The sequence below is a fragment of the Eptatretus burgeri genome, chromosome 1 (assembly GCF_056783735.1).
Source record: "Eptatretus burgeri isolate ZD-2024b chromosome 1, Ebu_testis_v1, whole genome shotgun sequence".
Classification (NCBI taxonomy): Eukaryota; Metazoa; Chordata; class Myxini; order Myxiniformes; family Myxinidae; genus Eptatretus; species Eptatretus burgeri.
The window spans coordinates 58,235,276-58,251,013 of NC_140961.1; the positions used below are offsets into that span (position 1 = coordinate 58,235,276).

General features: G+C 41.9%; 1 protein-coding gene across 6 annotated transcripts in view; it reads left to right on the forward strand.

Annotated features, from left to right (window-relative positions):
* Positions 1–13: 13 nt before the first annotated feature.
* METTL22 (methyltransferase 22, Kin17 lysine) overlaps positions 14–15,738 on the forward strand; it is a 79,887-nt gene continuing 64,162 nt past the window's right edge. For 5 of the 6 annotated variants that reach the window (XM_085885223.1, XM_085885263.1, XM_085885238.1 and 2 more), the window contains exons 1-3: positions 14–240; positions 9,482–9,633; positions 13,002–13,475. In XM_085885223.1, coding sequence (XP_085741349.1) covers positions 9,507–9,633; positions 13,002–13,475 — 601 coding nt within the window. In that variant the 5' untranslated portion in view covers positions 14–240; positions 9,482–9,506. The remainder of the gene's footprint in view (positions 241–9,481; positions 9,634–13,001; positions 13,476–15,738) is intronic. The other variant, XM_085885230.1, reaches the window with a different exon arrangement.

Genomic DNA, 15,738 nt, shown 5'->3' on the forward strand with positions numbered 1-15,738 from the left:
CTTTCCTGCTATATAACGTACGCGTGCGCCGTGCGAAACGAGTCCGTGTCCTTGTGGGGGTGCTGTTGACTGTTCGTGCGGACTAACTGTCTGAAGTGACGTCGGGGATGGATTCAGACTGCGTTAAGTACGCACATTGCCGCAGTTGCCAGAGACTGAAGTGATGGAGTTATTTGACGTGTACGTCTGTGGTATAACATTGCCGTGCACGACAAGACGCGACTCGTTGCACTACACTTGGTAAGCGCGGTGGTGAGGGTGCTTCAAAGATGAAATATTTATGTTGCAAGTGAATTCGATGCGGTGTCGTATGAGCGTTTCTTAAATCGAGCAGCAATTTGATATGACTGTTGATTCTCAGATCTCGTAGGATCTAGTTAAGCCACTTTTTATGTTGTTGTTGCTCTTCCTCCTCATCGGGGTCTTTTTGGTCCTTGAAGACTTTGGGGGACTTTTGGGTTTTCAGGGTCTTTTAGGTCTTTGGGGCTTTCAGAGTCTTTTTTGGTCTTCGGGGTTTTTGGATCTTCGGGGTCTTCGGTGACTTTTGGGTCTTCAGCGTCTTTTGGGTCCTCGGGGACTTTTTCGTCCCTGGGGACTTTCGAGTCTTTGGGCTTTTGGTGTCGTCGTGGTCTTCCTGGTCTTCAAGATCTTCAGGGTCTTTCGAGTCTTGAGGGTCTTTGGGGTCTTCGGTTTTTTTACTTATTAAATTTGGGTCCATTTTTGGATCCATTGAGATGAAGCTCGGCCTTGAGGGTCTTAAAGGTTCTTCAAAGTTCAAAGGGGTCTCAGCAATATGAAGGGTCAAAAGATACATTCCAATCGTATATAATTAATCGACAAAAGTAAGACAAACACACACGCACACGCACGCGCACACACCTCATCCATTTATAGTGGACCAGTACGTGCCCGTAAAAAAAAAATAATAATAATAATAAATAAATAAACCACACAGGCCGTTTCTTCGTTCTCACGTGCCCGTACGTGCGTGACCCGGAAGTTCGATATTATTCGAATTTATTTTTAATACCCAATTATTCAATTAGCGCCAACGTATTTTACCTTTTCGCAATGTCGTGGCAAGGAAAAACAAAAAGAGAAGAGAGAAAAAAAATTACTTCCTAGTTCGGAGCATACCAGCACTTTGTTCCCGAAATTTATACACCGTCTAATATAAAAACGATCATAACTTGGGCCATTATGTTTATGTATAAATGCACATAAGAAATCGAGAAATTATTAGAATACACGAAGTCATCACTCTCCGGAAGCCCGTACGTTGTAACCCGTAATGGGGAACGTGGCTGTGCTTCCCTTCCCCATCGGCCACGCCCACGCAACAACGTGTCTTCCCATTGGTTTGGTAAATAAATGGCCATAACTTGGGAAGCACTTGTCCGATTAATATCAAACCTTGAAAAGGCACATCCTCAGGTCCCCAGCAATATTCCTGGCAAGTTTCAATTAGATCGGACGAGTGGTTGTCGAGAAACAGCGGTCACACACACACACACACACACACACACACACACACACACACACACACACACACACACACACACACACACACACACACACACACACACACACACACACACACACACACACACACACACACACACACACACACACACACACACACACACACACACACACACACACACACACACACACACACACACACACACACACACACACACACACACATATATATATACACACACACACACATTGCTGGAATTATAGATAGATTGTGTACGAACGAATCGCACACAAGGATACACGCAGGGAAATGAGCCTGTATTGAGATGGATCTCGGTCTCTTCACCATGAGCCTGTATTGAGATGGATCTCTGTCTCGGCACCATGAGCCTGTATTGAGATGGATCTCTGTCTCGGCACCATGAGCCTGTATTGAGATGGATCTCTGTCTCGGCACCATGAGCCTGTATTGAGATGGATCTCTGTCTCGGCACCATGAGCCTGTATTGAGATGGATCTCGGTCTCTTCACCATGAGCCTGTATTGCGATGGATCTCGGTCTCGGCACCATGAGCCTGTATTGAGATGGATCTCGGTCTCGGTACCATGAGCCCTGTATTGAGATGGATCTCGGTCTCAGCACCATGTGCCCTGTATTGAGATGGATCTCGGTCTCTTCACCATGAGCCTGTATTGCGATGGATCTCTGTCTCGGCACCATGAGCCTGTATTGAGATGGATCTCGGTCTCAGCACCATGCGCCCTGTATTGAGATGGATCTCGGTCTCAGCACCATGCGCCCTGTATTGAGATGGATCTCGGTCTAGGTACCATGAGCCTGTATTGAGATGGATCTCGGTCTCAGCACCATGCGCCCTGTATTGAGATGGATCTCGGTCTAGGTACCATGAGCCTGTATTGAGATGGATCTCGGTCTCAGCACCATGAGCCTGTATTGAGATGGATCTCGGTCTCGGCACCATGAGCCCTGTATTGAGATGGATCTCGGTCTCGGTACCATGCGCCCTGTATTGAGATGGATCTCGGTCTCGGTACCATGCGCCCTGTATTGAGACGGATCTCGGTCTCGGTACCATGAGCCCTGTATTGAGATGGATCTCGGTCTCGGCACCATGAGCCTGTATTGAGATGGATCTCGGTCTCGGTACCATGAGCCTGTATTGAGATGGATCTCGGTCTCGGCACCATGAGCCTGTATTGAGATGGATCTCGGTCTAGGTACCATGAGCCTGTATTGAGATGGATCTCGGTCTCAGCACCATGAGCCCTGTATTGAGATGGATCTTGGTCTAGGTACCATGAGCCTGTATTGAGATGGATCTCGGTCTCAGCACCATGAGCCTGTATTGAGATGGATCTCGGTCTTAGCACCATGAGCCTGTATTGAGATGGATCTCGGTCTTAGCACCATGAGCCTGTATTGAGATGGATCTCGGTCTCAGCACCATGAGCCTGTATTGAGATGGATCTCGGTCTAGGTACCATGAGCCTGTATTGAGATGGATCTCGGTCTCAGCACCATGCGCCCTGTATTGAGATGGATCTCGGTCTAGGTACCATGAGCCTGTATTGAGATGGATCTCGGTCTCAGCACCATGAGCCTGTATTGAGATGGATCTCGGTCTAGGTACCATGAGCCTGTATTGAGATGGATCTCGGTCTCAGCACCATGAGCCTGTATTGAGATGGATCTCGGTCTAGGTACCATGAGCCTGTATTGAGATGGATCTCGGTCTCAGCACCATGAGCCCTGTATTGAGATGGATCTTGGTCTAGGTACCATGAGCCTGTATTGAGATGGATCTCGGTCTCAGCACCATGAGCCTGTATTGAGATGGATCTCGGTCTTAGCACCATGAGCCTGTATTGAGATGGATCTCGGTCTTAGCACCATGAGCCTGTATTGAGATGGATCTCGGTCTCAGCACCATGAGCCCTGTATTGAGATGGATCTCGGTCTCGGCACCATGCGCCCTGTATTGAGATGGATCTCGGTCTCGGTACCATGAGCCCTGTATTGAAATGGATCTCGGTCTCGGTACCATGAGCCTGTATTGAGATGGATCTCGGTCTCGGCACCATGAGCCTGTATTGAGATGGATCTCGGTCTCGGTACCATGAGCCCTGTATTGAGATGGATCTCGGTCTCGGTACCATGAGCCCTGTATTGAGATGGATCTCGGTCTCGGTACCATGAGCCCTGTATTGAGATGGATCTCGGTCTCGGTACCATGAGCCCTGTATTGAGATGGATCTCGGTCTCGGTACCATGAGCCCTGTATTGAGATGGATCTCGGTCTCGGTACCATGAGCCCTGTATTGAGATGGATCTCGGTCTCGGTACCATGAGCCCTGTATTGAGATCCTCTGTTTTTGCTTGTATTTTGAACAGTTCTTTGCAACACTCTATAATGCCGCTGTTTTAAATCTCCTATTATTATCCCTGTCTTAAAGAAATCGAAGATGACAACGCTCAACTATCGACCCGTGGCTCTCACCTCAGTGGTGATGAAGGTGTTTGAGCGTTTGGTTCTTGAGCACCTTAAGTCTATCAACACCTGTCTGCTTGATCCTCTTCAGTTTGCTTATCGGGAAAATCATTCGGTTGATGATGCTGTTTCCTTAGTTCTTCACTTTGTTCTTCACCATTTTGAATTTTCAAATCATTATGCTCACATTCTTTTTATTGATTTTTGTTCTGCTTTTAATACCATTGTCCCTTAGAAACCTAAAAAATAGGAAAAAGAATCCAGTCCCTTGGCCTTCCTCCCTCAATTTGCTACTGCATTTTGGATTTTCTCCTTAAATGATCGCAAACAGTAAAATTGAACAATAAGTTGTCCAAGACTATTGTCTTGAATACTGGTGCCCCACAAGGGTGCGTGCTCTCACGTCTTCTCCATTCCCTTTTCACCATTGATTGGGTTTCTCATCATGAGTCTGTGCAGCTCGTGAAGTTTGCCGACGACACGACCATCGAGGGTATCATCGTGAATTCTGATGAGTCAGAATACCTTCAGGAAGTTAATGGGTTTGTGTCATTGTACAAACTCAACAACCTTGAGCTGAACACTGCAAAGACCAAGGAGATGGTTGTTGACTTTCGTATGACGAAAAGTGCAGTTGACCCTCTTACCATCGATGGAGAAGTTATTGAAATTGTTGACTGCTTTAAACTTCCAGGTGCAACCATTACCAGTAGTTTAGTGGCACCGCAACACAGATATTATTATTATTATTATTATTAGGAAAGCTCAGCAACGCCTCTACTTCTTACATCGGCTAAAGAAGTTTGGCCTTTGCAGGGAGATTCTCATTCAGTTTTATCAGGCAATTATAGAAAGTGTTTTGACTTATTGTGTGTGTGTGTGTGTGTGTGTGTGTGTGTGTGTGTGTGTGTGTGTGTGTGTGTGTGTGTGTGTGTGTGTGTGTGTGTAGTATGACAGTTGCACCCAGCAACAGAAGCTTTGGGTCCAGAGGGTTGTGCATACTGTTGGTCGGATAGTTGGATGTGTGTTGCCCTCTTTGGCTTCAATTTATACAGAGCGTACTGTGAATAGATCGCGGAAGATATTCTCTGATACCCCACATCCAGATAATGGCCTGTTTCAGGTTTTGCCATCTGGAAGGTGTTACAGGTAACTTAGGTGCCCCACAAATCGCTTTAAGAAAAAATTTTTTTCCCTCAAGCATTTATTGCCCTGTCCAACTCCATTACCACATAAACAGCAGTCTTCTGTTTCTGTTGACATTCATTCATTCATGTATGTGTGTATGTATGTGTATTTTTTTGTGGGGGGAGACTTACTTGTGATGGTGTTTTAGTACTGCACTATCCTGCTATATATTCTAATCTTGTCAGTTTTTGACATTTTGTTGTACTAGTGATGTGTATTGAATGATTGTTTTCTTGTTGGTGGAGCTTGAGTTTATTAACCTCTGCCATCGAATATCGGAGGTTACTGTTTTCACCCCTGTCTGTCTTTGTTTGTTTGTTTGTTAACAGTATTATGGAAAAAACTCCTCGACGTATTTTGACGAAACTTGGTCGGGGGGGGGGGGGGTGGGTTAGGTATGGTCCAAGGATCATGCCATTAAATTTTGGACTTGGTCCCCCCCCCCCCAAAAAAAGTCAGAGAAAATTTTTTTTGCATTTCTTCATGTTTTAAGTGATTTCCAACCCCCCCCCCCAAAAAAAAAATTGTTAGAGGAAAAAAAACATTTTTGTAACTTTTTTTCCAACAAAATTTGGATTTCTTTTTTTTGCATTTCTACTTGTTTTAAGTGATTTCCAATCCCCCCCCCCCAAAAAAAAAAATTGTTAGAGGAAAAAAAAATTTTTGTAACTTTTTTTTCAACAAAATTTGGATTTTTTTTTTTTTGCATTTCTACTTGTTTTAAGTGATTTCCAACCCCCCCCCAAAAAGTTAGAGAAAATTTTTTTTTGCATTTCTTCATGTTTTAAGTGATTTCCAACCCCCCCAAAAAATAAATTGTTAGAGAAAAATAATTATTTTTAAACTTTTTTCAACAAAATTTCGATTTTTTTTTTTTTTTTTTTTTTTTTTTGCATTTTTACATGTTTTAAGTGATTTCCAACTCCCCCCCCCAAAAAAAAATGGAGAAAAGAACTATAACTCTGTCAGCACTGTTGACATCCTATTTAATGAATAAGATATAAGGTTCACTTGAGTGACCCAGCAGTATTGGTGGCGGAGGTTTTGCACTCTCCCGAGTGCTCCCTCTAGTTTTGAATTCTGGTTGACTTTTCTGAGGTGTATGATTTATTGTGATTGGAAGTGTGACCAACACCAAGACACATTCCTTGTGTTTAAATTACACTTGGTGAAATAAAGTTCTTCTTCTGATTGGCCGGATCTGGATTCGGACCTGAACTAAAATTGAATGTGCTTATTATTGTCACCAAACCAACTCATCCACCAAGTTTCGTCCGAATCTATCCACAACTTTTTGAGATACACTACATGGCCAAAAGTATGCAGACACCCTTTCTAACCCATGGATTTAGCTATTTCAGCCACACCCATTGCTTGCAGGTGTGTAAAATCAAGCACACAGCCATGCAATCTCCATAGACAAACATTGGCAGTAGAATGTGCCGCACTGAAGAGGTCAGTGACTTTCAGCGTGGCACCGTCATCGGATGTCACCTTTCCAACTAGTCGGTTCGTAAAATTTCTGCCCTGCGAGAGCTTTCCCGGTCAACAGTAAGTGCTGTTATTGTTAAGTGGAAATGTCTCGGAGCAACAACTCAGCCGCAAAGTGGTCGGCCACACAAGCTCACAGAATGGGACCGCCGAGTGCTGAAGCGTGGAAAAATTGTCTGTCGTTGGTTGCAACACTCACTACCGAGTTCCAAACTGACTGGAAGCAACGTCATCTGAAGCACTGTTCGGCAAGAGCTTCGTTAAATGGGTTTCCAAGGCCGAGCAGTTACACACAAGGCCAAGATCACCTGGTCACCTATGCCTGGTGTTGGCTTAATGGTTCAGGTGGTGGGCTTTGGATCCTTGGGTCCTGAGTTCAATTCCTGCTCAGCTGTTGAGTTAATACCAGATGGGGTTAACTCAACCTGTCATCCTTCCGAGGTCAGCAAAATGAGTGCCAGCATGCTGGTATATGTGTCGGAGTGGCGACCCATCCAGGATTGTGCCCAATAGCCAAGGAGACTGCTTAAGCAGCACCAACACTCTGCACAGAGTATGGTCCCAATTTCCTCTCCTCCAAGATCACCATGCGTAATGCCAAGCATCGGCTGGAGTGGTGTAAAGCTCACCGCCATTGGACTCTGGTGCAGTGGAAACACGTTCTCTGGCGTGATGAATCGCGCTTCACCATCTGGGTTTGATGGATACCAGGAGAACGCTACCTGCCCGAATGCCCAAAGTGCCAACTGTAAAGTTTGGTGGAGGAGGAATAATGGTCTGGGGCTGTTTTTCATTGTTCAGGCTTGGCTTGTTAGTTCCAGTGAAGGGAAATCTTAATGCTACTGCATACAATGACATTCTCGATGATTCTGTGCTTCCAACTATGTGGCAACTGTTTGGGGAAGGCCGTTTCCGTTTTCATGGTGACAATGCCCCTGTGCACAAAGCGAGGTCCATACAGAAATGGTTTATCGAGATTAGTGTGGAATAACTTGACTGGCCTGCACAGAGCCCTGTCCTCAACCCCATCGAACACCTTTGGGATAAATTGGAATGCCGACTGCGAGCCAAACCTAATCACCCAACATCAGTGCCCGACCTCACTAATGCTCTTATGGCTGAATGGAAGCAAATCCCCTCGGTAATGTTCCAACATCTTGTGGAAAGCCTTCCCAGAAGAGTGGAGGCTGTTACAGCAGTAAAGGGTGGACCAACTCCATATTAATGCCCATGATTTTGGAATGAGGTGTTGGACGAGCAGGTGTCCACATACTTTTGGCGATGTCGTGTGTCCTGCGATATATCGTTTTAGCCCTATCATTCAATGTTGAAGAATGACTTTAAAAAATTCTCGCATCCGGATCCAGATTCGGATCTTCACTAAAATCAAATTAATTATTCCTTGTCACATACCCAAGCTCTCCACCAAATTTCATCTGAATCCATCCAATTTCATTACATTTTAATATTCTTGGTTACACCTGCCTCGTGGCTGTGTGTGCTCTCACCTGTGTTTTGTCTTTTTTTTTTCTTTTTTTTACAGAATCTGAGCTTTGTCGTGGAGTTTCAATGACATTTTGTGATGGCATTTCATTTTGTCATGACATTTGGTGTTTGCATTGCAAAGGTGGAACATTTTATATGTACAAATGACTCCATTAATGAAATCCTTGAGTTTGATAATGGTACTTGACAATAAACAGGAAGATGGAGTTTTTTTTTTTTTTCGTCACGTTACAGATTTTCATGACATTCTGAAGTTGATACAGGGTTCTGCAGCCTTTGAGGATTTTTGAGAATTGACATGAGCCCCCTGGATTAGTTTTTCTTGCTCATCATGACCGCTGGGTGTATACACTGCAACTGTATAATGTGTATGAAAGAGAAAGGTGATTTTGATGACAATTTGTGGAAGTTAGGTCAATGGGATGCTCTGTTTTAGATGTTATTGTTTTTTGTGTTTTTTTTTTTTTTTTTTTTACAGCCTCTCTTACAGTGTAGCTCTCCCTTTTTCTTTCAGCCCTCTTGCCCTTCCAATGTCCTCTTGGATGCAAGCGTTCCTCCTGGTTCAACTCCCCAAATCCTGGCTTTCTTCCCACTTCAACACTTTTGTGCATATTCACCCCATTTGTGGAACCGCCTTCCTGAGGATGTTCAATCACACTCTTACCTCCAACTATCCCACGTCATCTCCCATCCCTACCCATGATCTTTTATACTCTTATTAACCCGACCCAACCCAACCCTCTTGCTTGCAGGTTACTGTGTTTCCTCCTCTTTCCTCTCTCTCCTTTCTTTTGTTATTTGCTCCTCATACCCTTGATTGTTGTCGCCAATTTTTTCCCCATGACCCCACTTTCAGTGTATGTTGTCAAAGAAAAGTCCACTTACATATGACATTTATTAAGTACATTTGTATTTCAATGACAACAGCACTCGGTGGAGTGCATACCTCCTCCAGGCCGAACAGTTTTACGTTTTGTAATTCATTCATTGGCCGGATCTGTATCCAACCCTTAACCAAAATCGAATTGGCTTGTTCTTATCACCTACCCAACTCGTCCACCAAGTTTTGTCTGAATGCGTTCACAACCTTTTGAGATATTGTTATTTATCGTTTTTGTCAAAAATCTCTCAGTGGTGATGAATCGCTTAAAAATTCTCTTATCCTGTTCTTCACCGAAATCTCATCGGTTTGTCCTTGTCACACAACCGACTAGTCCACAACTTTTTGAGATCCTGCTCACAAACAGACTGATGGCGGTAAAGGCAAAAGCGTTTACATTTTGTGTTGTTTTTTGTCTTTACAGAGTTGCTGTCATATTCAGATGCTGTATGCTGCTATTCTATGGAACGATGGACTCGTTGCAATTCCGCAGTGACCTTGTTCTTTCAGACGTTCACCTGTTTATGCCAAATGCTCATCACTTCATGGTGCGGCTTGGGCTCTGTGGTGAGCAAGGTCCGTCACAGGCCAAGTAGGAAATGTTAAGGGTGAACTTGGAGTTGACTGTTGAAATAAAATATCTATTTGTATTGTCCAAATTGATTATGGAAAAGATTTTTGCTCATGCCAACATTGACTAAAGTGTTGAGTGTAAAAGGATTACAAGAGTCACTTTTTTTGATTTTATTCAGAAAAGAGTCTGCAACATACTTTAATGCTTTTATTATATTCAGAATTTTTGTATGTCAGTCATAACTGTGTTTTACAAAATATACTTCACATTTGAAATTTAAACTAGAGTAATTTGACTGCCCACAGTCGACGGGTATGCCTCTGCTCTCCCACACAAACACTTGAGTATTGACATATTTGACCCTTGACCTTTATCATATCTGGCCCAAAATCGAATCAGTTAATTTCCCTGTCTAACTTTACCTTTATACCAAGTTTGATGAAATTCTGTCCAATATTTCTTGAGTTAGGGTGTAAAAACAGTAAAATTTCAGAGTTTGACCTTTGACCCTTGACCTTTATCACATCTGGTCCAAAATCTAATTACTTAATTGCCCTGTCTTACTTTACCTTTCTACCAAGTTTGATGAAATTCTACAATTTGCTTCTTGAGTTATCGCGTAAACGAAAATCCGGACGGACGGACGGCCAACCCGGAAACATAATGCCTCCGGCACCCTTGGTGCGGAGGCATTAAAAACCTGAACATGAAACGAAAAGAAAAAATGTCCTGAAACGTTATTTGTTCCTCATGTTGAAATGAAAGCATTCCAGGAAGAAGAAATACATTTGCTCCAAAACTCACCAATTACCATCGAGTCATTTAGTTATAAATACAGTTGTGTATGTCATTTTCAGAACATTTCACTTTTTCTTCAATTCAGAAAATATTTTCAACAAATGCCAAAACTGAAGAACCCTCCAAAGCCAGACGCCGACTGGGAAAAGTTCTTCCTTGGCACATCTGACTGAGCTCCTATCCACCAACAAGGCTTTCATCCTCAGCTTGATGGAAAACTGCCCTCCCCTCTGGACTGGCACACCTGCCTCGCACCTTGCTTAGCTTGAGGCCATGGAAAGCAAGGTATTCAAGATCATTGGAATCTCTCGCAATGAAGCTGAGTTGATGGGCCTGTCACTTCACCATCACCGACAGGTCTGTGGTCTCTGTCTTCTTGCATCTCTTTTCTGATCTTGCACCCTCTGCATCTCCGTGATATCACCCCACCCCCAACAGGTATCTGCAAGACACATGTGGTCCACCAGCAACCACCACCTAGTGAAACTGACAAAATCCAGAAACACGAGCACCTCCACTCATTTGTTCCTCTTTTTTTCCTGCCTGTGGAACCAACTTCCATACTCTCTTCAATCTCATTCTTTCCTCCAGGTCTTCATGACAGCTGTTCACCACCATGTCAAATCTTCATGATGCTGTTCACCACCATCTCAAATCATCTCTCATCCAAAACCATAATTTTTTCTTTCCCCATTGAATCATTCCCATCCCTTACAAAATTTTGTTTCTGCATCCATATTCTCCACCCCTTGCATTCTCCTACCTCTCATTGTTACCCACATCCCTTGTTTGTCTGTCAATAAATTTACTTCCTCCTCCCTGCTGTTGGCATTTCCCCCTTCCCCTGCTGCTGTTTCTTTTGTTATGTTGTGTGCTGATCCATTCTGTGTTCTCACTCTTCCACGAGCCTTGACTTTATATTAAAAAAAAAACTTTTATATGCCCGATATATATATATATATATATATATATATATATATATATATATATATATATATATATATATATATATATATATATATATAATGTGGTACCGTCTGTCTGTCTGTCTGTCCGTCCGTCCGTGTCCGCACTCTAACTCCCAAAGTTTTCAACTTTTACATTTCATATTTGGTACATAGGTACAGACTGTGGAGACGGTGTGTCGCGACATACATTTGTCATCTAAAGTGGTTGCCATGGCAACCAGGATGCTGTTTTCCATGTAGTAGCACAATTCTGTATATACCTTCTTGTTCGGGCGTATATTGTGCTCACTTGCACTCTTGTTATTTTCTTGTCCCGTAGATTACTGAACCTAATCATAAAGATATTTTGACAACAAGATTCATTTTGACAACAATAATATTTTTTTCATTAAGACAACAAGAATTGCTGAACTACTGTGGTGCTGTCCAAAAAGCAGAATGGATGTATATAAAAATTGTTTATATTTGGTAGAGAAGCTGCACAATACTCTGCAATGTCCCATGATTATGTAACACCTGCATGGTCTTGGACCTTCACATTTGCTCTACAACAGCAATTAAGATCAGCATGTGAAAATTAAGTTTTTGTGTTTTTTCTACATAAAATTAAATGGAAGTCAAGTTTCAGAATATTTCAAAAGAATATTTCAAGTTTCAAAATTAAACAATTAACAGGCAGAGTTTTATTTACAAACACTGTCTCATCCATCCATCCTTGCATCAGGACCATACTGTGTACAGAGCATCAGTGCTGTTGAAGCAGTCTCCTTGGCCATTGGGCACAATCCTGGACAGGTTGCCACTCTGACACAGGACACTTGAATGGCTCAATCATCCCAGAAAGCTGGTATTCATTTTGCTGACCTTGGAAGGATGGCAGGCTGAGTCAACCCCACCTGGTATTAATGAAATGTCTGAGTGGGATTTGAACTCAAGACCCTGGAATCCCAAGCCTACCATCCTAACTATTAAGCCAACACCAGGCATACTGTATCATCACTTGTGTCACATTGAGACTGCAATCAGCTGTTCGCCAGATTAATTGATTGTTTACTTGATTCTGTAATCATGCTCCATTGACACTTTTGGCAGACAGTCCTCCAACAACATATTTTGACAATCTTTAATCACTGATAGCCTCATCCTTCAGGTGTCGGGAAATGTTGCCTTTGAGATGAATGTCCATGTTTTCACCACTGTCTGTTTCTCTGTGAGTATGATATCTCAAAAGGTTATGGACAGATTCAGGTGAAACTTAGTGTTCAAGTTGGGTGTGTGACAAGACCGAATTGATTAGATTTTAGTCCTCTTAGTTATCCCCTTAGTTGATAAATAACCCGTCAGCTGTGGAGTTATCCATGGTGGGCAGCCTGTGGGTTTGAGGGAGAGCAGTGGGTATGGCAACCACCCCCTGGACCTTGTCTGTACTCGAACCCTGACCCTTAATTATATATCACGTAACAAACACAAATGTAACGAGATTGATACTTCAATAATAAGTGCCAGCATTTTGATTTGTAAGTTGACCATTTAAGAAGAAAATGTGTCAGTAGGTTGACAGACCAGTTGTGTACTTAAATAGTAACGAGATTTTTTGTTGTTAGTGTTTGTGTCCAGGTATCAAATCCGATGGCTGTCAGAGGAGGGAAGCTTGAGTGAGAAAGTTGAAGGTGCTGAAATTGCTGCAAGTAATATACCATCAGAACCTCCTCTTTTTAATGAAAGATGTGGAAATGAGAGCAATGTGGGAAGCCATATCAGACAATGCCAAATAGCAACACACCTCTTTGATGAGGATGGAGATCTTCTGGTGACCAGAAGCCAAAGAAATGTGCATGAGGCAGAAGGTAGACCAATTACACAACCAGTCATATTGTGTGGACACCCATCTGTTTCCTTTGAGGAAAAGGAAGGGGAAAAGGATGAAGAAAAGAATGATGAAAATGGGAGTAAAGTGAAATTGCAACAAAAGGAACAGGAAACACACCACAATGAGGATAACACAGATGATGATGATGCTGAAGAGGAAGAAGAATTTGAATTAACTAAGGAAGCAACTTCAGATATCATCACGATAGGTATGTATAGCATATTAGGTGCTTCAATGTAACGTCTAAACAACATTGTTATTTATTATTCATAAATAATAAAACTTGTTCATCATAATCTGTATGCTGAATTTTTAAATTACAGTAATTTGTTTGTTTCACATTTGTTAAAGTTGCATCTAACTTATGGCAATTGATGAAGTTAAAATGCGGAATCAAATATCATGTCTAACTGCTTTCTTCGGAAACAAACTTGGAATTTAAATACAGAAGTAATTTGCCAATTTCTTGTAGTGTACATTCAGGGATAAGAATTTTCCACAGAGAAGGAAATGCCGCCAGAAAATATGAGTTTCTGGGATCAGCTTTAGACCCTGAGAAGACGTTGTTCTGGTCTCCTGGCATGTGACCTTTGACTGCATATTCGACAGATCTCCCTTTCTGGAGTTAACAAAATTTAGCATCTTGGCTCCCGGTATATCCAATCTGCTGTGCTCTACTACCGAGGATTACCCCCAAAATTGGCACCAAAACATGCCATCTTCGACAGGATCCAAAATGCTATGCTGGAGATAATTTTTGTTTGTAGAAACTTTTCTCGAAAAACAAAACTTTTAAACTTCATTTTCCCCACCAAAAACCACAAAGTCATAAATCCTAACACTGCACTCAACATGGTAGGAATGTAGTGCCTGTGCTGTACTGTTGACTTATTTTGGGTTTTGGCACCCTTTACATTTGTATCCATATATTGTTACCTCTGCCACCAAAAGTGGACAGAGGTTATGTTTTCACCCCTGTTTGTCTGTTTGTCTGTCTGTCTGTCTGATGACACGTGGTGGAGAGGTTGGTTGTGTGACAAGGACGAACTGATTAGATTTTGTTGAATATCCAGATACTACAATTTTCAAAGTGATTCTTCACCACTGTGGTGTACCACTTTTGCAAAAGTAGTTGCTGCAATGAAGCACTATGTGCCTATCAATTCCACTAGTGAAGTTAGGTGATCGACCAAAGTTTGAAAATTTTCCCGCCTTTTTTTGACCACGCTCCACCATTTTGAAATTTCATGAAAAATCCATATTTTTCGAAATAATATTGATTTTTGAATATTTAAAAAATATATTTCTCTGTGTTTAGATGGCCGAATGCACTTCAGTAGGCACCATTATGATAGTAAGTACCCGTAAATATTATTCACAAACTTGTCCCGACATTTTGAGAAGGGGTTGCCATTTTGGAAATTCAGTGAAAATCGTATATTTTGTGTGTATCTAATGAAATTTAAAATATATATATATATATATATATATATATATATATATATATATATATATATATATATTTGTGTACTTGCAGATAAACCTTGACTGACCAATGGTCAGGGCTCCTGTGGCTATGTGGGACAAGTTCGCTAGTTACAGGAAATTTTGCGAAAGTTCTAATTCTTTGCGTGTCGTAAATGATCCAGCTGAAAGAGGAATTAAGCTAGTGTCTGATTTTATTCATATGTGAAATGATGAGAAACAACGTCAAGCATTGCTACAATGCATGGAAGAGCACAGGAAGCTTTAACCAGACTATACAAAACAAACGCTATGTTCTCTATAAGATATGTGTGGTTGCTTGTTTGCAAGATTGTTATGTTGTCATATATGAAAACCATGTCGCTTAAAACGTATTTCGTTGTTCTCATAATTAATTGATCATGCTCTCATTTGTCATTAATAATGTCTTTTGAAAACGCTACTACTGATATTCTGTAAATGCCTAACAATATGCCGTGCAATAATTGTCAAAATATGGGATTTTCAGTGAAATTCCAAAATGGCAACCCCTTCTCAAAATGTTGGGACAAGTTGTGAATAATAATTACTGGTACTTACTATCATACTGGTGCCTACTGAAGTGCATTCGGCCATCTAAACACAGAGAAATGTATTTTTTAAAATATTCAAAAATCAATATTATTTCCAAAAATATGGATTTTTTTTTTCCTGAAATTTCAAAATGGCGGCCCGCGGTAAAAAAAGGTGGGAAAATTTTCAAACTTTGGTCGATCACCTAACTTCACTACTGGAATCGATAGGCACATAGTGCTTCATTCCGGCAACTACTTTTGCAAAAGTGGTACACCCTATTCACCACTGAGAAAGGGCTCAAAATGATAAATAGCACGGCATCTCAGAGTTGTGGATGGATTTAGAGGAAACTTGGTGGACAGGTTGGGTGTGTGACCACGACAAATTGATTCAATTTTGGTGAAGATCCGAATCCGGATCCGACTACTACC